At 40.6% G+C, this 27,848-nt stretch overlaps 2 protein-coding genes across 2 annotated transcripts in view; one reads left to right on the forward strand and one right to left on the reverse strand.

Moving 5' to 3' along the window:
- Window positions 1-27,848, forward strand: part of LOC127042868 (uncharacterized) — a 972,530-nt gene that overhangs the window by 712,591 nt on the left and 232,091 nt on the right. The gene's annotated exons all lie outside the window — the stretch shown is intronic.
- On the reverse strand, window positions 2,332-8,629 carry LOC127042853 (arg8-vasotocin receptor-like). The gene is made up of 2 exons (XM_050936333.1): window positions 7,714-8,629; window positions 2,332-4,533 (listed from the first exon to the last, which is right to left on the reverse strand). Exons 1-2 carry the CDS (start codon window positions 8,627-8,629, stop codon window positions 4,334-4,336), a joined length of 1,116 nt encoding a protein of 371 aa, XP_050792290.1. The 3' UTR covers window positions 2,332-4,333.

Here is a 27,848-nt window from a genome sequence, read left to right on the forward strand (position 1 = left end):
AAATAGTTCCAATGGTTAATTACTCTCACCATTAAAAAATTACGCCTTATTTCCAATCTGAAATTGTCTAGCTTCATCTTCTAGTCACTGGGTTATATTATACCTTTCTCTGCTAGATTGAAAAGCCCATTCTTAAATATTTGTTCCCTATGTAGATACGTATAAACCATAATCAAGTCACACCTTAACCTTCTCTTTGTTAAGCTAAATAGACTCATGGAGTTCAATCAATCATGTTTTCTAATCCCTTAATCATTCTCATGGCTCTTCTCAAAACCATCTCCAATTTATCAACCTCCTTCGTGTATTGTGGGCACTAGAAAAGGACACAGTACTCCAGCAGTGATCACACCAGTGCCAAATACAGATGTAAAATAATCTCTATACTCCTATTCAAGATTCCCTTGTTTATGCTGCCAAGGATCACATTATCCCAGTGGTGGGCAACCTGCGGCTCGCGGGCCACATGCAGCCTATCTGGGTAATCTGACTGTGGGCCGTGAGACATTTTGCTGACGTTGACCATCTGCAGGCACAGCCCCCCCCACACGCCCCACTCCCAGTGGTCGCAGTTCACTGTTCCTGCCAATGGGAGCTGCAGGAAGCAAAACATCTCACAGTCTGCAATCAGATTACCCTGATTTAGCCCTTTTGGCCACAACATCACATTGGAAGCTCATGTTCAGCTGATTATCCATGACAAGTCTCAAACCTTTTTCAGAGTCACTGCTTTCCATGATAGAGTCCCCCATCCTTTAAGTATTGCCTACACTCTTTGTTCCTAGATGTATACATTTATATTTAACTGTATTGAAATGCATAATGTTTTACCAGTTGATCCAAATTGCTCTATATCCGCGACCTGTCTCTTCATTATGTACCACTCCCCCAATTTTTGTGTCATCTGCAAACTTTTTTAGTGCTATTTCTTCCTGGGCATTGATAAAAATGTTAAATAGGGTACAGCCAAGAACTGATTCCTGTGGAACCCCACTGGATACACACACCCACTTGATGATGGTACCCTGTTTACAGTTACATTTGGAGACCTATCAATTAGCTAAGTTTTAATCTATTTAATGTATACTAGGTTAATTTCTCATTTTTTAATCAAAGTGTCATCCAATACTAAGTCAAACGCCTTACAAAAGTCTAAGTATATTACATTAACACTATTATCTGTATCAACCTGTAATCTCATAAAAAAATCATTAGTTTGGCAAGATCTGTTTTCCATGAACCCATGTTGAGTTGCATTAATTACATTATCCTCCTTTCATTCTTTATTGAGTCCCGTAATAGCTGCTCCATTATCTTGCTCAGAATTGATGTCAGGCTGACAGGCCTATAATTAGCCAGGTCATCCCATTTACCCTTCTAAAAATTGGCACAGCAGTAGTTTTATTCCAGTCTTCTGGAACTTTGCCACTGCTCAAAGATTTATCGTAAAGCAACATTGATGCTCCAGCAATCTCCTCAGCCAGCTCTTTTAAAACTCTTGGATACAAGTTATCTAGAACTTCTGATTGAAAAATATCTAACTTTAGTAGCTTTTGTTTAACGTCCTCCAGAGACACTAGTGAAATGGAAAGAGTTTGATCAACCCTATATGATGAGATTACATAATCTTTTCTCCCAAAATACAGAATGGAAATATTTATTTAACATTTCTGTCTTTTCTGCATTATTATTGATAATTCTATTATTTCCATCCAGTAATGGGCCAATACTATTGTCAGGATTATTTTGGTTCCTAATACATTTTAAAAACTCCTTATTGTCTTTAACGCTGTTGATCATAGATTGCTCTTTGTGTCCTTGTGCTTCCCTTATCAATTTTCTACAATTCCTAATATCTGATTTATATTCATTACTATCATCTTCCCCTTTCTTCTATTTGTTATTTTATTAAATCATTTGTATCGCTTCCTTCACCTCTCCTCTAAACCAGGTATTCTTTTAACCAGTACAATCTTCTTCCTTGATTGTGGCTTTTAGGGCATCTAATGAGGTATTTTTTTAAATGATTTCCAATTATCATTCCCATTTTTTCTTAATAAATTGTTTATCCTTGTGCCTGAGTTGCAAAAACAAACAAAAAGTCAACAAAGAAAAACAACCAAATGTCATTTAGGAATAGATTTTTCAATATTAATATTTCAGATTATGTGCAGATATTACCTATAGTTAATTTAAACTGACTGAATATGATACATATTTTTCTGAAAATCCAGTTGACAAAACTAATTACAGAAATATTTGTAATATATATTTATATTCATTTGAATATTTTGATGTTATATGACATTTAACAAGCTGAAATAAAACCAAACAGAAAGGACAGAAACATACAACCAAAGGGTTAAAATACCATGAGAGATCCTCACTGGGAGCTGATTTTATTGAGAGTTGTAGACATTCAGTGGTTGCATATATAGAAACCCAGTCATCTGTGGGGTCTGAATCCTGGACCTTCACTGCAGAATACTGACATCTGCAATTTGAGATAAATGAGAACACCACTAATTATAAGTAGTACATTGCTATCATCACTGAGGCCAGTCACTAATGGGAAATACAATCAATATCCCACACATCAAGCCAGTGTACACATGCTCACTGTATATCAGCACTTGACAGGATTTGGTCCAGGTGTTTGGTACATTTTGTGCTTAAAATACCCACTAGCTCTTTTTTCTCTCTTTATGTCTTAGAATATTAAAAGAGCAGGTGTCAAATACACTTTTATAGGTTTTTTTCCTGAACATGTGAGAATGTTAGCTAGCACTCATGAAAATGAAGAATAGCACTGATTTAGGCTAGACACAATATAGGCAGATGATGTGCAAACATCCCCAGAGATCCTATGTCAATGCATCTCTGTCTTGGCCTGTGACAGACCTACTAATATTCCAGTCCATGCTCTCTTGAATAGACTGCAGACATTGAAAAAGGGAAGAAATAACTATCTACATAAAATATCCACACTTCAGCCAGCAAATAGCAATCTAGGTAAAGATACTTGGGTAAGTGACTCATTTCTACCATGAAGGTGAAATATTTATTTTCCTTTGCTACTAAGCCCATAGAGTGCTATATGGTTCAGAAATTACCTGTCAAGCTGCCTGTCCTAGATGCACATTCAGTGCTAGCAGATGGGTGCTAGGAGACAGGACAGGTCTGAATGCACTCTGCACAAGTATATGCACAATTCAAAAATGGCTCAAAGTCACCCACTGTGTCTGTTTAGATAGGGTGCAAATTCACTGCACACCTGTCTGTGCATCAGGTGACTTGATAGAGAATCTAGTCCTATGTGGTTGTTTTGTATTATATATAAATGGGAACTACAATGAGGTCACCATTCTCCTTATACTAGAACATTACCATAGTGCCTGAGCACTTGTGACCCAAGATGTTATTTGAACCTAGAGCAGATGTCCAGAGTTGCAAGAGTAATGTATAAAGAAACTGTGACATTTAACTCCCCAGGACCAACACATTTTTATAAACCAGGGGTTGGCAACCTTTCACAAGTGGTATGCCAAGTCTTCATTTATTCACTCTAATTTAAGGTTTCACGTGCCAGTAATACATTTTAACATTTTTAGAAGGTCTCTTTCTATAAGTCTATAATATATAACTAAACTATTGTTGTATATAAAGTAAAAAGGTTTTTAAAATGTTTAAGATGCTTTATTTAAAATTAAATTAAAATGCAGAGCCCCTCAGACCAGTGGCCAGGACCCAGGCAATGTGAGTGCCACTGAAATCAGCTCGCGTGCCACCTTCGGCACATGTGCCATAAGTTGCCTACCCCTGTTATAAAGTGTTTAATTAAAGCTGACAGAGGATTTTAGTGACTTTCTGCTGCCTTCTCAAGGTTTCTCAAATATTTACCCCAAATTTTTCCTGAACTATTCATGCTTCAATTTCAATATCACACATTCAAATCTAATCATAGGATTCTCCTTTTCAACAATATCACAATTTGTCATCACTCTTGTAGAAATCTACTAGTTGGCAATCCAAAATTAGAGAACAGAAAGCAGTTTTTGTAGACAAAAATGAAGTATATAAAGTAGCTCTACATATCTTTGCCAATAGTTATATGAATTTTATAGTGCAATGTAACTGTTAAAAGTCAGGCTTGCACAACAATGGAATTCTTGTAATGCAGTGCACACTACAATATTTAAGAAAAATATATTTATACAGGGAAGGACAATTTTTCAACTCACTCCATTCCTCAGATAACAAAGGATAGGTTTAAAATATTCACATAAAAGTTGAATGTAATTAATGTATCAAAGCAACAAAAAGAAGTTTATATTTATACACAAGTTAGGTTTTCTTCTGGTTCCCTGTCTACCAAATTAATGCTTCCTGTGATCACAGATTCTTCCTGAGCTGAGATGTTTTTTGACCGCTTTTTGGCACAATATGGAATGTGGCCACAAAAATACATGTAAATCCACGGATTGGCACAACTATTCAAATTCCCCAGGAGCATGATAATGGTAAACGCTGCACCTGGAATGAAAGAATTGGAGAGATATCAGTGTAAATAAGACATGCCAGAAAGTAGTAATGTTCTTATGAATTGATGCTCTTTGATCAGGGCCTGCTCTACAGTTTTCGCCGCCCCAAGCAGAGTGCCAAATTGCCTCCGCGAGCGGCGGGGGCAGTCCGTGTGCCCTTAGGGCGGCAGGCGCGTTTCCGCAGCGTCGGCAATTCGGTGGCAGCTTCTATGTTTAGCTGAAGCCTCCCCGGACATCTAAACATAGAAGCTGCTGCCGAATTGCCACCATTGCGGAAACGCATCTGCCGCCCTAAGGGCATACAGACTGCCCCCGCCCTCCGCGGCGGCAATTCGGCACGCTGCTTGTGGGCAAAACAATAGGGATTGCCTCCCCTTGCAAATTGCCACCCCAAGCACCAGCTTGGAATGCTGGTGCCTGGAGCCGGCCCTGTCTTTGATGTACCTGTTCTTAAATTAATTGCCTTAACTGTTGTAGGATTAGTTTAGTATTTTGCAATAGAGAAAAAGTTAAAATAACATTAGGAGATTTCAGTTTATTCAATGGTTATAAACAAGTATAATTCTCTAGCTATCTACAGTATATAATACATTGTAGTTGCATATGCATAAGATGTATTTCAGGAATAGATATTTTTGCATAACTCTTCTTACCCCATATAAATCTAAATGTTAATGTAGTTGTTTACCTTAATCTGTGTAAATGCTGTACCATCTCAGAAATGAATACATGTAGTAAGAATTTTTAAAACAAAGATCATAACGTGAGATCTTTTTCAGAAGACAAAATTATAGTCTAATTTTATAAATTTATAGTATAATTTTGTCCGATTTATATCCGAATTTTATCTTTCAACAGCTGAACTTTAGAAATGAAGTTGATAGGGAGTCTGTTTTTAACAAAGGAGTAGCAATATAATTTTGAAAATATTAATATAGTTTACAGCATTTTATTCTTTTGTATTTTAGCTTTGTTTTCATTACAGATATCAACCCTTACACAATTTGTAATTGTTCCATAGTTCACTGAAGATATTTCACAGCTAAGAACCTTTCAATATTCAAAAACTCTTCAGAAGTTTTATAGTGTTGTTGTTATAAATAGTAAACCAGAAATATTTATTTTATTAATTTGAATAATTATTTTATTAATTAGTTAAAGCTAAAATGCTATATTGCCTTTAATTTCCCTAATATACAAAAAAAGTAATTCCATAATCTCTAAAATCTCTAAATATATATATTGATCTCTTGCTAGTACAGATAAAATTCATAACATTTTGACTGTGTTGTTTACTAATAATTAAATGCTAATTAATCTTGGTTAGCCTTCCCAGCAGAAAAAAAGTCTATTGAAAGCATATGTTTGTACATGTGTACACACATACACATTAAGTAACCCCCTAGATGATTTTTGATTATGCAGTGTAATACATTACCAGCTATTGTACATCATTAGGGCCCTATCAAATTCATGGCCACGAAAAACGCCTCATGGACTGTGAAATTTGGTCTCCCTCCGTGAAATCTGGTCTTCTGTGTGCTTTTACCCTATACTATACAGCTTTCATGAGGCGATACCAGCGTTTCTCAAACTGGGTGTCCTGACCCAAAAGGTGGTTGCTGTGGGGGAGGTCACAAGCTTAGTTTAGGGGAGCTGCGGTATTACCATCCTTACTTCTGCACTGCATTCAGAGCTGGGCAGCCAGAGAGCGGCATCTGCTCTGAAGGCAGCAGCACAGAAATAAGGGTGGCAATACCACGCCGTCCTTACTTCTGTGCTGCTGCTTGCCGTAGTGCTACCTTCAGAGCTGGGCTCACAGCCAGCAGCTGCCGCTCTCTGGCCACCCAGCTTTGAAGGCAGCACTTCCACGAGCAGCAGCACAGATGTAAGGGTAGCAGTACTTCAACCCCCCTTCAATAACCTTGTGACACCCCCCGCCAACTCCTTTTTGGGTTAGGACCTAAATTCCGTGTAAGCTGTGTGGCTGCACAGCAGCCTATTTAGTGCTGCACAGGCACTCAGGGAACCCATGCAGCTGACCTGCCAGAGCCGGGGGAGGCATGTGTCATAGGTGATGACTTCCCCTCTAGCCTGGGGGGTGCTCAACTCTGCCCTCCACCCCAGGTCCTGCCCCCATTCCACCCCTACCCTCCACCCCTTCCTGCCCCCACTCCACTCCCGTCTTTTCCTCACCTCCTCCTCTCCCTTCCTGGAGCTTCTTACACACTGCGAAACAGCTGTTCACGGTGAGCAGGCGAGAGGCACTGGGAGGGAGGGGAAGGAGTTGGTCAGCGGGGCTGCCAGCAGGTGAGATGTGCTTGAGGGTTGGGAAAGCTTAGCTGCTGGTGGGTGCTGCTGAGCAGCACCCGCTAATTTTTCTCTGTGGGTGCTCCAGCCCTGGAGGACCCATGGAGTTGGCACATATGGGGGCACCCCTCCCCTGTCCCCAACTCAGCCCCAGCCCAGACCTGCTGCATCTGGTGAAGGGGTGCCTAGCCCATGGCTTCAGCCCCAGAGTTTCCACAGCATAGAGAGGCACCTCTCCCCTTCAGCCCAGATGCTGCTGCCAGGAGAGAGCTGGGGGAGTCCTCTCTCTCCCCATTGTAGCCCCAGAGCACATTCCTGCACCTCAAACCCCTCATCCCAAGCCCCACCCCAAAGACCACACTCCTAGATGGAGCCCTCACACCCCTGCACCACAACCCTCTGCCCCAGTCCTGATCCCCATCCTACACTCCGAGCCCCTCTGCCTCACCCACACCACATGAATTTTGTTATGTGCACCAATATGGAAGTGATGCGTTACACATCACCTCCATATTGGTGCATATAACAAAATTCATTCCACACATCTGTGGGAAAAATTAAAAGGAACACTGGTCAGGACCCCTACAATTACAACACCATGCAATTTCAAATTTAAATATCTGAAATCATGAAATTTATGATTTTTAATATCCTATGACTGTGAAATTGACCAAAATGGACCCTGAATTTGGTAGGGCCCTATACATCATTATTACAGTGTGCAAACAAATTAGTCCTTCAAATTTAATCATACATAAAATGATAACACGTAGCTGAACCTAAACAATATGTGTATATAAAGAGGAAATGTAGCAATGTGGTAGTCTATTATAATTATTGATAAGAAAAAGGAGTATCTTACCTTCAGTAATGCCACTGGGGTACCATACAGACCACAACTGTACAATGAAGAAAGGTGCCCAACACAGGACATATGCAATAACTGTCACCACTGTCATTTTTACAGTCTTGATCATAGCCTTTGAAATACAGTTAATACTGCTTGCTTGGAATGGCAGGACTTGCTTCTGATTTATTGCTTCAAATTCATTCCTTTTTTTCACATGTATGTTCATTAGTATTATTTTGCAGATCTTAACCTGGCATATGGTAAGGATAGCTGTGGGAATGAAGAAAATAGCTACAAAAATCCAAGTCACATATGCCTTTAAGCCCCAAGGTTGGATGAACTCACCCCAGCATTCAAAAATATCTGGAGATATTTCAGTCTTGGAAAAGATAAATACTTGTGGAAGACTAAAAAGCAGTGATATAGACCAGCTGGTGCAAATGGCAGCATTCCAAAGAGCCTTTTTCTTTTGGAAAGTGACCATGGGATAGCGTACTGCTTGATATCTGTCCACTGTCATGACCACTATCATATAAGCAGAGGCAAACATGCCCAACAACTGCAAATATTTGATAGTTCTGCATAATGCATCTGGCCCTATGAAAACATCTGTAATATCCCATATTAGTTGGGGAAGTACTTGAAAAAATGCTACCACTAAGTCTGCTATGCTCAGGTGAAGCATGAATACATACATCCTAGATAACTTCTTTCTTCTCCTCCACAGTACCAGTATGAGAATAAAATTGCCCACAGATGCTGTCATAAATATTACTCCCAACACAGCAATCTCTAACTGAGCTAATTGCTCATCTCTTTCTTGTCTTCCAACTGGATCTGACTTATTTGTTAAATTCAGGACAAGCTGAGGAAAAAGGCTTTCAATCTGATATTCATTAGCTTGCACAGGAACTGAAAAATTCTTCATAGCGCACAGAAGCTACTTACAGTAGCTGTTCTCACGACTCAGGTTGATAGCTCTGAAGTACGGGCTAATAAATATGTCAGCACTGCTTCAGGTTTCAGTGTGTCTTGAAACAAATCTTCATGCATGAATGAACCTGAAGCAGCAAACCTGCATCTTGATAGACTTCTCTTTCTTGCTAGAGTGAAAAAAAAGGCATTATATAGTCTTCAAATAGAGTCTTATGTAACTTCATAATCATTTGGTAGGCTGTAGTTGTCTTAGCCAATAGGAAAACAACTAATATAATTGGGATAAATATATAAATAAAATGAGAACCACAGAGACTTGAAATAATCAAATCACTTATTTCAGTGCAGCCAAAATCATACTTACATATTTTTACTCATGAGAGCTTTTCCAAATATAAATGTTATGTAAACCAGAACTGTATTCCTCAGTTTAATAAGGATTTTAGTCATAAATATTTACATGTGGATGGAAAAGTTAGGTCCCTGAGTCTGGCTCCATGGTCACTCTAACCCTCTTGGATCCCTGAGACAAAGACCATATCCTAAAAGCTGCAAACACAAAGAGAAAGAGATTTTTTCTATTAATTTTTCTGTTTTCAGATGTCAGTCAGCTGATCTAGAAAAGAAGAGACTTAGACGGTTTAAAATAATCCTTTATTGCAAGAAGACTGGATTCTTTTCTAAGCAAAAAGAAAAATAACACATGGAATACATTACATCTATTGCAACTGCAAGCCTGCTGATGTTTTAATGACAGGGCATGGGATGGAGGGCAGGAACATTCTGTGGGAAATCCAGCCGCTGAAGAGACATGAATGATATAGTGGTCTATAAGACCACTTCTAAACACCAGTCCTACAACCAGTACGGTTGTTTAAAGGTTTTAAAGTAAACTGTCTAATATTTTTCTCTTCTCCATGTGGAGTCAATTATTTTGATGATTTGAGGAATCTTGTCTAAGTATAGCTTATGAATTCTGTTTTATATGGGGGACTCTCTGTGTATCTGTATCAGATTGCAAACTCCATTTTGAAAGTGGGGCTTGCTGCCTTTTTAGTTGTCTTTATGCCTCCATCTTGGACTAAATTCTTAGAGATGGTGGCACATGGCTAACAAAGGCCTAATCCACACGACCAACTTATTTTTGTATAACTGTGTTGCTCAGGGGTATGGATTTTCTACACTCCTGAGCAACACAGTTATATCAACCTAACTCCTGGTGTTGCCAGTGCTATGTTGATGGGAGGGCTTCTCCTGCTGGCATAGTTACTATCTCTCGGAGAGGTGGAGTACCTACACCAGTGGGAGGAGCCCTTCTGTCAGTGTAGGTAGCATCTGTGATGGGTTTGATCACAGAAACTCTCTTGGGAACTGCCAACTGATGTGCCAAGACTAGTTCTGCCCCTGCTTTCCCTGCCAGCCTTGGACTTCAGCACCCTGTCTTGTTGAACCAGACACACCACTCTGCTCCAACACTGACCCAGGGTCTGAACCACATGCCCCAAAGCTGCGGACTTAACTGAAAGCAGCTTACAGAAGTGTTCCTGTCTTTAATACTCAAATGCCCAACTCCCAATGGGGTCTAAACCCCAAATAAATCCGTTTTACCCTGTATAAAGCTCATATAGGGTAAACTCATAAATTGTTCGTCCTCTGTAACACTGATAGAGAGATATGCATAGCTGTTCCCCCCCCCTTATTTCCAGGTATTAATACATACTCTGGGTTAATTAATAAGTAAAAAGTGATTTTATTAAATATAAAAAGTAGGATTTAAGTGGTTCCAAGTAATAGCAGACAGAACAAAGTGAATTACCAAGTAAAATAAAATAAAACATGCAAGTCTGAGTCTAATACAGTAAGAAAACTGAGTACAGATAAAAACCTCACCCGTAGAGGAATTCCAGTAAGCTTCCTTTTACAGACTAGTCTCCTTCTAGTCTGGGTCCAGCAATCACTCACACTCCCTGTAGTTATTGTCCTTTGTTCCAGTTTCTTCATGGAGAGGCTATCTCTTTAACCAGCTGAAGACAAAATGGAGGGGTCTCCCACAGGCTTAAATAGACTTTCTATTGTGGGTGGAGACCCCTTCTCTCTCCTATGCAAATTCCAGCTCCAAGATGGAGTTTTGGAGTCACATGGACAAGTCACATGTCCATGCATGATTGAGTTTCTTACCAGCCAAGCCACATTTCTCCGATGCAGATTGGTGTCTTTGAGTTCATTGCTGGCTTAAATGGTTCTTGATTGGGCACTTAATGTGCACATTCCTTTCTCAAGAAGCTGACCTAATGCTTACTAAGGCTACTTAGAAATCAAGCAAGTATACAACCAATATTCCTAACTTCAAGTACAAAAATGATACATGCATACAAATAGGAGGCAAGTATTCAGTAGATAATAACCTTTACATAGACATGTTACATGGCATATGTAGCATAAAACATATTCCAGTTATATCATATATACATTCATAAGCATATTCCCATGAAGCCCTCTGGGGTACACCGTCACAGCATCTACCAAAGTGCTGCAGTGATGCAGCTGCATAAATGCAGCTGCTCCCGCTGTGACCCTTCTAAGTGTAGACAAGCCCAAATTGGGTGACCAGACGTCCTGATTTTATAGAGACAGTCTCGATATTTGGAGCTTTTTCTTACAGTAGGCACCTATTACCCCCCACCCCCATCCCAATTTTTCACACTTGCTATCTGGTCACCCTAAGCGCAAAGCCAAGTTGTTAAATGTTGATTGTCCATTTAAATGGAGCAGCCTTGCACAAAGAGATGGCGATTGCCCAGGGCAAACCAGTTGTTCAAGTCTGAACTCTAGAGGGTTTGGCAACTAAAGAGTTTGTCTTCACGTACAACTCTACAGCTGCACTGTGGTAGCTGTGCCCCTGTAGCATTTAAGTGAAAATGTTACTATGTTTACAAAAGAGCTTCTCCCACTGGTGTATTTAATCCACCTCCCCGAGAGATGGTTGCTATGTCTGTCCCGTGAATGTAGTGCTGTCTACACAGGTGGTTAGGTCGGTATCACTATGTCACTCAAGGGTGTAGAATTTGCACACCTCTGAGCAATGTAGATTACCTGTGATGGGATCCCTGGGGTACAGCCTGAAACTGTGGGACTGCTATGACCCCCTTAACTCTCCAGTCTGGGCTGCCTTTCATGATGCCTTGCTAGTGACAAGCAGCAAACCTTCTCTTGAACAAGGCAAGCTCATTAATTAGTTCACCATTTTATCAAAGGATAGTGGACATGAACCAGCCTTTGTAAGCTGAGCAAATTCCCCGAGCACTTTAGTCAAACTCACTGCTAAGGATAAAATATTAAAATAAGCTTATTAACTACAGAAAGACAGATTTTAAGTGATTATAAGTGGTAGGCATAAAGATCAAAGATAGTTATCTTAAGAAAATAAAAAGTAAACACACATTCTAAATCCTAAACTTTTAGACTAAGCAAAAGTTGAATTAAACAGCTTTTCTCACCCTAATAGATGTTACAGGCATCTTACAGTTCTTAATACATAGGATAAATTTCCTTCTCAGCCTGGGACCAAACTCCTCAGTTTTCAAAGTCTTTGTCTTCCCAGCATTCTTGTTGCCTTCAGTGTAGGTGGAGGAGGAGAGAGGTGATCTCCTGGTGACACTGTCCCTTATTTTATGCTTTCAATTCATGTCCCAGGGAAGATACTGACCCAGGCATGTCCTGGTGGGCCCTGCTGAGCCACAGAGTTGAGCAATCTCCATTATGTGGTGCTTGCGCAACTGAGTCATACAGAATTGTAAATCTCTTGTTTACTATTCTCCTGCTGATCAATGGCTCCTGATGGTTGCTTAATGCCCATTTGGGTATGAGTCATCACTGGAGAGCTAACTGTGGGCATGTGCCAGACACACAACATATTTCAAAAACAACCATATAGCAAAATCTCATAATTTCATACACCATAACGATATACATATTTTGACAGAACAATGAGTTTCAGCAGATCATGAGCATTCACATGGTACCTTACAAAGCATGTTTTGTATGAAACATCACAACCATATTCAAATGAGGAATATGGGGTTTACAGGATGATATTTTGAGATACAGCATGACACAATACCAATATAGGTCTGTAGTGTAGACCTGGCCTAAACAAGAGATCACCTAGTAAGGCTGATCAGTGAGTAACCTGATAAAGGGGAGTTGGAAATTATAAAAGAGAGTCTCTCACTGGCCATTTTGTAGAGAACGGGAGAAGAGACCAGAGAGACTCCGTGTTCTTGAGGAGAAGTCATATGCCAGAGGACAGGAACTATCCTGGATTACTTAGTGACCTGAACCCAAAGAAAGCTCAGAGTGGTGTAGAAACTGAGATAGAGAAATGCATACAGGTGTGTTTATTATTCTGTTTAGACCTTATATTTCTTGTGCTAGCTAATGTAAAGAGTGATTGGTTTTGAGACACCCCTCTAAAAAGTCTGTGTATTTATTTGCTTTCAATTATAATGTGTCTCTAAAGAAGTGAACTGTAAATCTAGAGTGCCTAAAAGGTTGGAGCTCTGACAAAGGTCATGCTTCAGTTCATAGGGTGTGAGGAGGGTCAGTACTGCACCTGGCAGCCCAGTGCAGATGTACTGTGGGGACCCATTTCTGTGAAGGGGTAACAGAAAGAGAGAGCCTGTGTCCAGGCAATGTGCCAGAGAGGTCAATTAGAAAGAGTTTTTCAGTCTGTGGAGACCAAGGGAAGTTTAAGAGCATGCAGGCTCAGCTTGTGAGGCCCAAATACAGCAGCCTGATGAGTCTCCAGCCATGGAAAGCTCTGCCATGGCTTTGTGTGAAAGCAGTACTGTGCCCAGTTTCTCTATTTGGTATGAATTTTGCAAATAATTAGTGACAAAAGGAGATAATACATTTATTATCGTCTCATCTTCCCCCTCAGTCCCAAAAGACACATGTGGATTTACAAGAAAACTGAACATGAATTGAAACATACATCTAGCCATGGGGTTAGGGTCTGCATGTTCTTGTGACTGAAATATGGGACTGGAAGTCAGGAATCCTTGTGGAGAAGTACCTGACAAGGGGACATGAATGTGACTGAGCCCACCTCTCTTAAAGGCCCAGCTCATTATGTGACAGACTCTGCTACCTTTGCCTGACTCTGAAAGTTGTCCTACTTATATAAAGTTTTACTTCACCTCAGGTATAATTTATTTCAGTACACTTTATTTGTATTTCCTTGTGTGGTGTGTGTCAATTATCCTCTGAAGTCTTTTACCCAATGCACAGGAGTTAAGATGTATTAACTGAAGGTGAGATGTTAAAGTACATTAAATTTCTGTGTGGACATGCTCAATCAGAAGTAAAGTGGCCTTACTTCATTTTAGCTTCTTTCTGTTTACTTCTGAATGAAAATGTCCACATGAGGGTTTTATGCACTTTAACTTAGGCGTTTTAACTTCACACCCTTAATTAATTGGTCTTAACTTTTCTGAGTGACCCCATGTAGACAAATCTTTTGTCTATCCTGCTCCAATGGAATTTACATTCTTGTCATAACTGCATTGGCGTACTCTTCTGAAATTATGGGTTCAGTCTTTGGGGATAACTTTGAAAGTCCCTCTGCCTTTGTCACTCCTCAGATGATTCTTATGAATAAACTTGAGCTTGATTCTAAACCCTGACTGTATGATATGCACCACTTCATTCATTAAGCACAATGCTGGGCTTGTCAAGTGTTTTATTCAGTACAGGCTTTCTACTTTCATTATGCTGGGTTTGCAGTGTTAAAGCAGGTCATGGCTTTTAAAAGTCTTAGTCATATACTTTCTCAGTTCATAAGAAGACCTTTTCCAATGTTCCCTGGAGACATATCACACACTGAGGTGTAGGTGGTGTGATGTAGTGGTCAGCTATCTGCAGTGAAATTCCTGCAGGAAGTTGGGAGTGTGAACATTTTCTTCTGGTTCCCAGAATCACTCCTCTGGCCCATACATCTTCCTGGCTATCAGATACTGCAGCTTCCCGCTGAACCCTGTTGGAAGTCAAGGATCTGATGGACTTTATATTCCTCCTGCCTCTGGACTTTTATTGAGGCTGAAGGAGAGTCAACCCCATCAGGGAAGGGGTTGTCAATGAACAGCTTGAGGAGGGAAACATACAAGATGGAAAACATACAACATTAGAGATTCTAGGAGTTGAACCTTGAAGGACACTGGGTTTATTTGTTTGATGATCTGAAAAGGATTCAGGAATTGGTGGCTGAGCTTGGCAGTCCATTCTCAAATCCTGCCAGACTTTATCTCCTACAGCAAGTCAGGAGTGGCTTGTCACATTTAGTTAGCATAATGCTTTCAAATAAAAATTAAGAATAGTTTAAATTAGAAAATACAATAATGGCAGCTAGAGGATTATGTAATGTAATGGGAAATTCTATAGGAATGTATGAGAGCCCATAGAAATTAATAGGGATGATGCAATCAAGGCAAGGTTTTGCATCACTTCCTGTGGGGAATGATTCAGCAAAATCCCATCGAAATACATTATAGCCCATAGAAACAAGAGAGACTTCCAATCAGGAAGTAGCTAGGGTTCATCTAAAGGTCAGCTGAAAAACCCCATAGGAAGACATTGATCCCATAGTAGTCTATGGGAGGAGGAGAAGCTTTCTGTATACATGACTAATTAGCATACTCTAAACTCTGAATACCGATTGGCTAAACTTGAGAGTCACGTTGGTACATGTGCCATAAATTAGTATATGCAAATCCCCGAAAGCTAATTGGCTGAGTTGTGATAAATTAATAACTAATGAGCTGAAATCATATATAAAGGCAACAACCAGCAGGCTAAAACCTTGTAGGGACAGGGACCTGAAGGAGAACAAAATGCTGCAGGACACCTGGAAGGAAGATGTTCACAGAGCTGTGGCAACCACACCAACAGAATGCTGCTGGGTAAGAAAGCTAACTATTGCCTTAGAGCAGTAGAAGGAGCTAGCTACCCATGATCACGAGCATCAACAGCACTCACTAGCAGCCAGTGCTCTCAAAGCAGATACTGTGGAAGCAACATCACAGGCCACAAGTAATGTTTTTTGTAAGTAGCTAATGGCCCTTCTACCCTAGCAACTTTAGCAGCACCGCAGCCCTCTCTCGCTTTCATCATTCTTAAGCAGTTCTTACAGCAACAGCCACAATCCCCCCAGGTTCTGAGGTCGCTCTGGCAATGGCCGTTTCTGCCACTCCACCAGCAGGAGGCTACCACAGCAGCTACCAACGGCTTCCATATCTGTCATCTGAGGAGAAACTTTACCTCAGCAGAAGCAAGCAGCTACCCAATGCAGCCATTATCACTTGTGACCACCACCTACGAACTGTGATCTCTAGCTACTGACACAGCAGACGGACCCTTGTAAGACGACTTGGAGGGACTTTTTTAAGAAGGCTTCTATAATTTTAATTGTCTTTTATCATAACATGGCATATGGGTGCGAAGTGTAAATAAAGCTGGATGTTCGTGGTCTGAGTGACATCTTCCCCCTATCCATCCAATGGTTGCCTAATCAGCATTTGCTGGATGGTTAGTGTTAAGTATTTAGTAGCAAATGTTTAACTGATATAATGTCACATGTTTAATTGTTGTATTGGCATAAGGCATAGAGTGTTAAATAAATGATTATACTGTTATATTGTGTGCCATAGAGTTAAACTGAAATTGTTACTGCAGTGTTGTGTTTTTATTTGCTGTGCCGCTTCATCCCCTTTTAAACTGTAACCTTGTCTTATCTATCTCTACTCTTTTACTGTAACCACTCACTTCTAAATAAATATTAATTTTGTTCTTGAAAGATTTGCTGCTTGACTGTCTATTCTTAATCGGAAAGCTGTAGCCATGTCCTTTCAAGGGAAAGTTAGCCAGTCGCGGCTTCCCTGGAACCTCCTTTAGGGTGGGCCACAATCTTAACTACCAGAATAGATACATTTATAAATAAAGGGTTTTAATTAAAAATAGCATTTGTAAGCAATATCATTGGCTTAGTACAACTGGTTTCAAATCTTCCAGTAACAAGCTTTCTGGTAGGTCTGGATTAAATTAGGGGTGAAAATTGAAATTTGATAAGAAGGGAATCTTCTGAGTTGAAGTGTGGGTCAAGTTGTTGTACCCAAAATTGGCCAACACACTTTTCAGTTGAGTTTTTTCTGCAGCTCTAAGCAATTTTTTTTTGGGGGGGTGCACTTATTTCTGAACTTAGTACATTTTGTATGTAATGCTGTACCCACTAAATACAGTCCTTGAATGATGGCTTCTTTTTACTTTGGAATTATACAAATAAGTAACAGATATCGTTTTTCCCATGACCTTTCAGGAATCATTTCTATTTAGTTTGTTTCCTCCTCTACAACTTTGATTTGCTCTTTATGCTTTTTTCATTCGTCCTTCAAGGTGGTACATTTCATATTCCTCGGGGAATTCTGTACCAAAACAATTAAAAATTCTGCACACAATATTTTAAAATCCTGCAAAATTCTGCATATTTTATTTTTCAAAATAACACAATATAATCACATCAGTTTCAATTACTTTGGTAATTTATTTCATAATACCTGTCAGCAGTGTGTCTGCAACAATACAGACAACAAAAAAGATTCAGGAAATGTTTTTTGACAGATAGATTCCTTACTAGGCATATTAACAGAGAACTGAGTAATAATTCATTTAAACTACAATACAGAACCGTATTTCCCACACTTTCAGATGCAGTGCAAAGGTTTAGGGGAGTCAGGGGCAACAGAGTGGGTGAGGGAAAGAGAAGTAATTTCCAGAAAGGAGCCTGGGTGTGAACTTAGAGCGTTGTTGGGTATGCCACCAGCATGTCAGCCCGCTTTTTGAAGAGGGATGTTATAGGATCAGTAGGTTAGAAAAGCCTTTGATGAATCGGTGGTAAAAATTTGCAAACCTGAAGAACTGCTACAACCAAAGTATGATCAAGCGCTCCTTCCACTCAGAGATGGTGATACCTTTACAGAGAGTTTCACCAGGGAGATGACCCAGCCCAGAAACTCCACACTATCCATGTCAAATTCACATTTCTTGAGTTTCTATAAAATTGATTTTGGCCAATCCAATCAATAACCACTTACAGTGGTCATGGAGCTCTTGATTCTCAAAAAAAATGAGAATATTATCTAAATAAATGATCATGAATCGGTCAAGGATATTTCTGAAGATGTTCATAAAATGCTGGAAAATAGTGACAGCATTTTAGAGACCAAACAGCATAACCAGGTATTCAAAATGGCCATATCTGATTTGAAATACCATCCTCCATTCAATCCGCTGCCGGATTCTGGCCAGGTTGTATGCTGTCTGCAAGTCTAGCTTCATGAAGACCTGCGACAGAGTCTGTCCAGGAGTTTGTTTATGAGTTGAAGGGGTGTCAGTAATGGATGATGATCTTGTTTAGGGCTCAATAAATGACACAAGATCAGAGCGATCGACCCTTCTTAGCCACAAAGAAGATAGGTGCCCCCACTGGAGAAGTTGGAGGGTGGATGAACATCAGATACAAAGACATTCCCAAAGGACCTGCACCTTAGATTTGTCTACAGTGTAAATGTGTCCAAAATGAACCTCTGTTCCTGACTGGAGGATGATGAGGTAATTGTATCTGCAGGGAGGTGGTAAAATATCCACCTTCTGTTTGTCAAACACATTGGCATATTCTCAATATTTCACAAGAATTCTGGCCGCTGCTGATGAACCTACAGTTTGTGACTCTGGATCATTAGGGGTCTGGAGCACCCAGCAGAGCTCAACTGCTCATTGGATGGGGCTGGGAAGGCATGTTTATCAGCACTGTGAAGAACAGAAGAGTATAGACTGTGATTGCCAGTTGATATAGGAGTCATTGGTGATGAGTCAGGGGACACCAAGGATGACTGGTGCATGTGAAGCGTGGATAACTCCAACTGCAAGATCTCATGATAACTAATGAGATTGATCTTTTAGGGGCTATCTGATGCATGATGGGGCCTGGAGAAAGGAGTGACCCACTGATAACCTTGATGTTCTCAGGGAAGTCCTTGTAGAGGTTGGGAATCAAATCTCCTTAACAAGTGCCTGATCAATGATTGGAGGCACCTGAGTCAACTAATGCTTCTAAGTGGACATCAGGCATGGCAGGATGCTGGAAATGAAGAGGAAGACAAAAAGTGGTGATGTGTGGAATAGAAGCTGCTAAGATTCTGGTAGATAGGTGGCGGTGAGACTTGCTTATGCCCAACCAGAACCCCCTACTGGGGCTGGGCTCTGGAATTTCCTGACCAAGGGGTGGACCAGCCCTTGGTCAGGCAACCTGCTGTAATGTGACTGTGCATCCCACAATACAGGCATGATCTGAATGTCTCACGATGGCTGTTTTCATCAACGGAGAGATGGGCTGGACTCGGTCAACTTGCGTCAGCTCAGGATCTGGTGGGACAACTGAAGGTTGGGAGATGGAGGAGTTCTGATTGATGTGGATCAGGTCGCACATCATCTTTCTTGGGCCTTCTCCATTAATTGGTCATCAGTCCTAGTGCAAAGATAATTTACAGCTCCCATGCCAGACAGAGGTTCCACTCATGCTAGTTCATCTTTGACAGAGTAATTGAGCCCCGGACTAAAGTGGTTTTACTGAACAGCCTCTTTCCAGTGGGTGCTCAAAGCCAGAAGGGGACACTTGTTTAATTTTTATAGTACTGTCTTCTACTAGACCCTTGGAAAAATAAGAACTGATCTAATTTTAAATAAAAATCTTCCTAATGATAAAAAATATGTTCTGGGATATTAATATAACTATAGTCATGTAAACACAGTAAGAGTTCCTTCTGAGAGCAGTATAATTGCTAACAGAGGCATTCTTGTGTATGGGACATTGGCAAAAAGAGTGAGGATTTATCAAAATCAAAAGCTGTATAGTTAAAGCACAATCCTTCTATAGTGGAGGGAGTTATAGCAATAGAAGTGCTTTAACAATTCAAGCATTTAGTATTTAAGTATACCTTATTCCCCTTCCCTTATAGGAATAAGTTATAAGGCACATTTATATCACTATAACTGCATCCATGTTAGAGGTTGTACCAGTAGAACTATTTTGGTTTTAAAAAAAAATCACACCACCATAACTGAAGGAGTTATGCCAGTACAAAAACTGTAGACCAGGAATAAGGATTCATTTATAGCTCATACAGCTAGAACACTGGTGGGGAGTGTGTATGTAGGTAAAACATCCATATAGTAGTGCCTAGAGCTATGTCGTCTGCATTAAGCAGAGGCAGGCAACATAGCCATGGGTTATTGCATGGAATATACTTAACAAGCAACATTTAGAATACCTTTAAAATCATGCAACATAGACTGCTGCTAATGCTGGCCTTGGGACATTAGAAAATGCAGGATGATGACTGTGGGTGACAGCTCCACTCCTTGAACATGATGAATTTTTCTTTTGCAGGGGTAACGCTCATCTGGGCAGGAAACCTGTCTGAGACTATGGAAAAGACTCCCACAGGAACTAAAGACCATCACAAAATGGGTGGCAGGGGGACACTGTCTTTGGGGAGGTTAACCCCAAGGTGGCTGGAGGAGCCCTGGGCCAGCTGAAGCCCTGAACCTTCCCCATCTCCATGGCCGGAGGAGCCCCAGGCCAGCCAGAGCCGTGAACCGCCCCTGTGGCCAGAGGAGCCCCAGACCAGCCCGAGCCGCCCCAGTCAACACCCTGAGTTGCCTCACAGGAAAAGCAAAAGCTCTACCCGAAGAACCTGAGCTTTTTATATGCACCTTGCAGTTCCAGAGCAGCTGACAAGGCTTTCTGGGTTCATCAGTAATCTGTCTGGAGTTCAGGGAGATTACTGAAGAACCCAGGAAGATGAGAAGCACGTATCACCTACTCAGCTGCCCCAGAATCTGCATGGCACAGAATGAAAACTTCCTCCAGCAGACGCCTGGCCCATGCAAACCACCAAAACCCACAACCTGGGGTCCAGTGGTGGCGGTTGCACCCTGGCTTATTATACCCACCACCTATAATCACAAACCTTGCCATAAGCAACAATGAGTCCTGTGACACCTTGATACCTGAAACCTTGCCATGTTCTGCTCCCAACTGCAAGCACAAGGGCCACTTCTTTGACTGTGCTTTCTCTAACATAAACATACAGCAGCATGTATGTTTTAAAAAACAAAACCACACTGTTACACATACAATTGTCTCCCTGGGAAGAGAATGAAAGAACAAGCCATATGTGACAGTTGTTAGTCACATTACTTAATGCACTATTGGCAAGTTACTATGGTGATAAGGGTGGTATAACAATCTGAATAAAAAGGGCTTTGTGGGCGAGGGCTTATATGTCTCCAACCCATGCATTCAGATTTCTTCTGGAATACTTGGTGAATCTTGCAGCACTAGATAGTTAACTCTTTATGCCCAGGGACGTCAAGAAGTAGCACTGAGACTCTCCTACACAAGTATGCATTTTCCAGTGGATTAAGGTCCTGAGATCGTTTTCCCATGGAAAATTTCAATTTTTCATTGAAAAAATTGAAAACTTGAAAACTGAAAAATGTTAGGTTGAAAAACCAAAACTTTCTATAGGAAATAGAAACATTCCATGGAAAATTTTGTTTAGTCAAAAAAAAACACACAGTTTTTGATAAACATTTTTAACCAGCCCCAGACTAGATCCTACTCTCACCTTTGCCACACCATAACACTCTGTGTTTGTATAGCATTTGACAAACATTATTACTCTAATTTTAAGTGAGATTAAGTGATATGCCCAATGCTACACAGAAAACCACTGCCAGGTTCAGAAATAGAATCAGGTTTTGTGACTTCTGGTCCTATTCCTAAATCATAGCATCTCTCAGGCATCACAATCAGTCTAACTGCCTGTAAGGGACTTGACTGCGACCCACTGTGGTTTAATGTATTAGGCACATTACTGAGAATCAGAAGTACTAGATTCTGCACCTGGTAGAGCGATGTGACTTTTGACAATGTCTGAGACTGTTTTTTTAATAGATGGAGAAAGGATCATGATAGTTATTTGCTCAGTAAATTGCTGTGTGAGGGTGTGATGGGGTGTCCACCCCACCCAAGACTTGAAGGGGTTAAGGTGGCCAGGTAGGCCAATTAACCTCACAGGCTGCACCTGGAGGAAGAGCCAGGGAGCAGAGATTGATTAAATGAGGCTCATCTGGATAGAAACAGAAGGGGCCTGTATAAAGCCCAGAAGCTGAGAGCAAAAAGGGGTGCAGGAAAGTGGTCTGTGATCACTCCATGGGAGATGGGAAGTGTGTTTGGGGCTATAGAGCTAGGTAGCCTACAGTTACACCCCTGGGAGGAGGGATTTTGGGCTGGTGAACGCAGAGAAGAGGGAGAGCAAGAGAGGTAAGAAAGGCTCAGGGGAAAGGGAGCAAGGTATGGGATAGGGCAGACCTTGGCTGTTGATGAGAGCGCCCCTGAGCTGGAACCTGGAGTAGAGAGTGGGCCTGGGTTTCCCTACCAGCCACTGAGAATGTGGTATAGGATAATGGACTACCTGGGATGATTTATTCTGGAAAGATTTTGTTATCTCTCAGAAGGGGGAAGTGACCTGGCCAAAGTTACAAAGAGGAAGTTGCAGTTCCTAGAGCCAGAGAGGATTATGGATGAAGAAACTGCCCAAGGAGGGCATAGCACCTGAAAGCATCTAATCCTCAGAGTGGCCAGGAGGAGGTGCCACTAGTGGTGAGTGGACACTGTGACAAAGGGAAAACTATTTTTGTTCATAAAAACGACTCTATCCAATAGCTTAAGCACACATGCAACTACATTTTTAAAAGCACATACAAAATTAAGTTAACCTAATGTTGACAAGATACTCAGAACTCAAAAAATTAAGCTCCCCTCAACCTGCTCACCCTCACTCAATCTGCCTCCTAAGAATAAAGCATAGGTAAGTAAAGATCATAGGCTTTGCAACATTACATGATCTGAAGGTTTACAAACATAAGCTCTGTCACAAGCCAGTCAATGGCAGAGGTGAGAATAGAACGTTCTGCTTAATTCACTCAACTACTTCACCACATGAACAAGTTCTCATGCCTTTGCAGTAGTGGGGCCTTGAATATGGAATTAATTACAACCCTGGCATCGGTCTCAGCCCAACCTTCCTTGCTCTTAAAACAACTAAACAACTTCCCAGAGATTTTTTTTCTTCTTATGGTCACTGCCCACATATTGTATAACATTCCCATATATTGTAGATCATTTTCTCTTCTCTGTTGGTAGGAATCCCTCTAGTCACCTTATGAGAGTGTTTGGTTTTTACTACATTTTTATAACCTATTCATTAGGAATTAGCCACTGCATTATGGAAGGAGAGGGCAGTGGCACAGGCTGTTATCTCCCTTCAGGACAGCACCTTAGGCATCTGTCCCTCAGGACAACAACAGCAAGAAGATCCCTGTGGAACTAGGTCCCATTGGACACTATATGGTGCAGTAGCCTTTCTTCCTTTTCTGGGTGCAAACACTCCCAGAAGCAGACTGGCTCTGCACACCACATATTCACAGTCCATAGATGTTTCTCTGTCAGGAGTGGCTTTCTGGAACTCCTCATCTACTGAGGGAATTAGATTTATACAGAGAGAGGATGGAGAGATGATTCTCAGTAGGCAGATGTAGTGAGGATGCAGGGAGTGAGGTTGGGGTTTGCTGGAATAAGAGACGACATATGGTGCTAAAGCAGATTGACTGGGCTGTTATGTTTCAGAATGGTAGCCGTGTTAGTCTGTATCAGCAAAAGCAATGAGAAGTCCTTGTGGCACCTTAGAGACTAACACATTATTTGAGCATAAGCTTTCATGGGCTAGAACCCACTTCATCAGATGCATGAATTGAAAAATACAGGAGCAATTATAAATACATGAAAGGATGGGGAGTTGCTTTAAGTTTAGGTTTTGTAATGACCCAACCACTCCCAGTCTTTATTCAGCCCTAATCTGATGGTATCCAGTTTGCAAATTAATTCCAGTTCTGCAGCTTCACGCTGGAGTCTGTTTTTGAAGTTTTTTGTTGAATTGCCACTTTTAGGACTGCTATTGCATGACCAAAGAGACTGAAGTGTTCTCTTACTGGTTTTTGAATGTTATGATTCCTGAAGTCAGATTTGTGTCCATTTCTTCTTTTGCATAGAGACTCTCCGGTTTGGCCAATGTACCTAAAACTTAATTTCCCCAATATTAATTTCTCCCTACTGTTACTCACACCTTCTTGTCCACTGTCTGTTATGGGCCACTCTCTTACCACTTCAAAAGTTATTTTTCCTCCCTTGGTAGCCTGCTGTTAATTGATTTATCTCGTTAGACTGACCTCACACTTGGTAAAGCAACACCCATCCTTTCATGTATTTATACTTGCTCCTGTATTTTTCACTTCATGCATCTGATGAAGTGGTTCTAGCATACAAAAGCTTATCCCCAAATAAATTTGTTAGTCTCTAAGGTGCCACAAGGACTCCTCATTGTTTTTTAGGGTGTTATGTTTAACTTTATTTTAAAAATTAATTATGGGTTTATTGACAAGGGTTGGAATTGTAATTCATAGTTTCAGAGACAAGAAAGGTCTATTATATCATCTAGTCTTTCTTCCTGTGTTATCTGTTTCACCAATTTACCTCTCTTGCCTAATGACTTGTGTTTAACTAAAGCATATCTTCCAGAAATATACTGAAACTTAAGCAATGCTGGGAAGCTGCAGAGATGTAGCACTGAACAGAAGCTTATTGCCAGCTAATAGTTCTGTATTTACATTTGTTCTACTGTTGCATACAATATACTTACAAATTGATCCAATGCCTGTTGAAATCAATGAGAATCTTCCTACTGACTTCAATGATGCTGCAGCTATGGGAAAGGAATGATGGTTTTGTGGCTAAGGTACTGGACTAGAATGCTGGGAATTTGGACTCAGTTCCTAGCTCTGCCACAAATTTCTGTATGACCTTAGGCAAGTCTCTTTATCTCTGTAACATGGGGATACTGCTTCCTTTCTCTTACCTTCTCTCTATTTAGATAGCAAGCTCTTCAGGGCAAGGACTATCTTGCAACCTAAATAGAGAGAAGGTGGGATAAAGGAAGCATTATTCCTACAGCAATACAAATTATATATAGTTCATTATCATATCCTGAAGAAAAAATAAAGTCCAGACTGGGCTAGACTCCTGTTAAAATAGAATATTTAGGAATCCTAGCCAAGATATCACAAAGCCCTTGACTTTGTGTCCAGTTCTTTTGTAGTTGTGCTAGTTTTACAACAGGCTACATAAAAAGCACTAGTGAAGTCAGTACAAACTAAAATTTCATATAGACAATGACTTGTTTATACTGCTTTCTATACTATACACTGAAATGTAAGTACAATATTTATTTATATTCTAATTGATTTATTTTATAATTATATGGTAGAATCCTAGAAAACTCAAGGAGTTAATAGAAGAGGTATCTGAGCCTCTAGCTATTATCTTTGGGAAATCATGGGAGACGGGGGAGATTCCAGAAGACTGGAAGGGGGCAAATATAGTGCCCATCTATAAAAAGGGAAATAAAAACAACCCAGGAAACTACAGACCAGTTAGTTTAACTTCTGTGCCAGGGAAGATAATGGAGCAGGTAATCAAAGAAATCATCTGCAAACACTTGGAAGGTGGTAAGGTGATAGGGAATAGCCAGCATGGATTTGTAAAGAACAAATCGTGTCAAACTAATCTGATAGCGTTCTTTGATAGGATAACGAGCCTTGTGGATAAGGGAGAAGCGGTGGATGTGATATACCTAGACTTTAGTAAGGCATTTGATACAGTCTCGCATGATATTCTTATAGATAAACTAGGAAAGTACAATTTAGATGGGGCTACTATAAGGTGGGTGCATAACTGGCTGGATAACCGTACTCAGAGAGTAGTTGTTAATGGCTCCCAATCCTGCTGGAAAGGTATAACAAGTGGGGTTCCGCAGGGGTCTGTTTTGGGACCGGTTCTGTTCAATATCTTCATCAACGATTTAGATGTTGGCATAGAAAGTACGCTTATTAAGTTTGCGGACGATACCAAACTGGGAGGGATTGCAACTGCTTTGGAGGACAGGGTCAAAATTCAAAATGATATGGACAAATTGGAGAAATGGTCTGAAGTAAACAGGATGAAGTTCAATAAAGATAAATGCAGAGTGCTCCACTTAGGAAGGAACAATCAGTTTCACACATACAGAATGGGAAGAGACTGTCTAGGAAGGAGTATGGCAGAAAGAGATCTACGGATCATAGTAGACCACAAGCTTAATATGAGTCAACAGTGTGATACTGTTGCAAAAAAAGCAAACATCATTCTGGGATGCATTAACAGGTGTGTTGTAAACAAGACACGAGAAGTCATTCTTCCGCTTTACTCTGCGCTGGTTAGGCCTCAACTGGAGTATTGTGTCCCGTTCTGGGCACCGCATTTCAAGCAAGATGTGGAGAAATTGGAGAGGGTCCAGAGAAGAGCAACAAGAATGATTAAAGGTCTTGAGAACATGACCTATGAAGGAAGGCTGAAGGAATTGGGTTTGTTTAGTTTGGAAAAGAGAAGACTGAGAGGGGACATGATAGCAGTTTTCAGGTATCTAAAAGGGTGTCATCAGGAGGAGGGAGAAAACTTGTTCACCTTAGCCTCCAATGATAGAACAAGAAGCAATGGGCTTAAACTGCAGCAAGGGAGATTTAGGTTGGACATTAGGAAAAAGTTTCTAACTGTCAGGGTAGTTAAACACTGGAATAGATTGCCTAGGGAAGTTGTGGAATCTCCATCTCTGGAGATATTTAAGAGTAGGTTAGATAAATGTCTATTAGGGATGGTCTAGACAGTATTTGGTCCTGCCATGAGGGCAGGGGACTGGACTCGATGACCTCTCGAGGTCCCTTCCAGTCCTAGAGTCTATAAGTCTATGAGTCTATAAAATGAAAAATAAGCAATTTTTCAGTAATAGTGTGCTGGGACCGTTTTGTATTTTTATGTCAGATTTTATAAGCCAATGTTTTTTGAGTAAGTTGAAACTTAAGGGCATGCAAGACAAATCAGACTCCTGATAGGGGTACAGTAGTCTGGAAGGATTGAGCTCCACTAGCCTAGGGGAGAGAGTGCTCTGCTAGCATCTGTTGGTGAGCACAGAGAAAGAACTGAATAGGCCAGGCTTCATTTGCAATTCTGGGTGCCACATTTAGGAAAGATGTGGACAAACAACAAAAAATGATAAAAGCTTAACAAAGTTAGCAAAACTGGGCATGTTTAGTCTTGAGAAAAGAAAACTGAGGAGGGACCTTATAAAGAGGACTGTGATCAATTGTTCTCCATTTCCACTGAAGATAGGAAAAGAAGTCGAATCCTTAATATATAGCAAGTGAAGTTTAGATTATACATTAGGAAAACCTTTCTATTTATAAGGACAGTTAAATTCTGGAACAGGCTTCCAAGGGAAGTTGCTAAGTGCCCACCATTGGAAAGTTTAAGAGCAAGTTGAATGAACGCCTGTCAGGGATGATCTAGGGTCACTTGGCCTGGCTCCAACACAGGGGGCTGGACTTGAGGGCCTTTCAAAGTCCCTATCAGACCTACATTTCTATGATTCTATCATTAAGGGATGAATGTGTCTCTGTGTGGTTATTGTTCCTTTAAGGCCCCTGGCTTGTCTGTTACAAAAATTCCTCAAAACCTCTTTTAGAGTATGTGCAGTTGGATTTAGGACAGAGAAGGAAGTGTGTAACTGCTCAGAAAGTTTCTCCTGTTCCTTAAATGGATTGATTTCTGTAATGTCTACACATCCCAGTTTGTAACTTTCTATCAACTTGAACTGCCTTTTCTACAACTATGTCATTTTAGTCTTTTCTTCATGCAAATTGGGCTTCACTTACAAATGAATATCACATCAAGTGAGCAAGTAAGATGCTGAGCACCCTTTATTTTCCATTAAGCTAATGAGAGCTGAAGACACTCAGTGTATCACAGAATCAGGTCTTGCATTGTTTGTTTTCAGAAGCTACTAAGAACAAGCACAGCCATGGGGATCATTGTTAATAAGCCTTCTCAGTAGGCTTACTATGTATCTGGCTCAGTTGTTTAAACCTAAAATTAAAAATTTTTAATTATT

This window comes from Gopherus flavomarginatus, chromosome 1 (genome assembly GCF_025201925.1).
Source record: "Gopherus flavomarginatus isolate rGopFla2 chromosome 1, rGopFla2.mat.asm, whole genome shotgun sequence".
In the NCBI taxonomy this organism is placed as follows: domain Eukaryota; kingdom Metazoa; phylum Chordata; order Testudines; family Testudinidae; genus Gopherus; species Gopherus flavomarginatus.

What these genes read in the sequence shown, in the direction of transcription:
- LOC127042853 (XM_050936333.1), bottom strand. Translation starts at nt 8,629, where the DNA reads ATGAAGAATTTTTCAGTTCCTGTGCAAGCTAATGAATATCAGATTGAA. An exon ending in CCCCAGTGGCATTACTGAAG is followed by an intron (nt 4,534 to 7,713) that starts GTAAGATACTCC and finishes CTTTCATTCCAG; the next exon opens with GTGCAGCGTTTACCATTATC.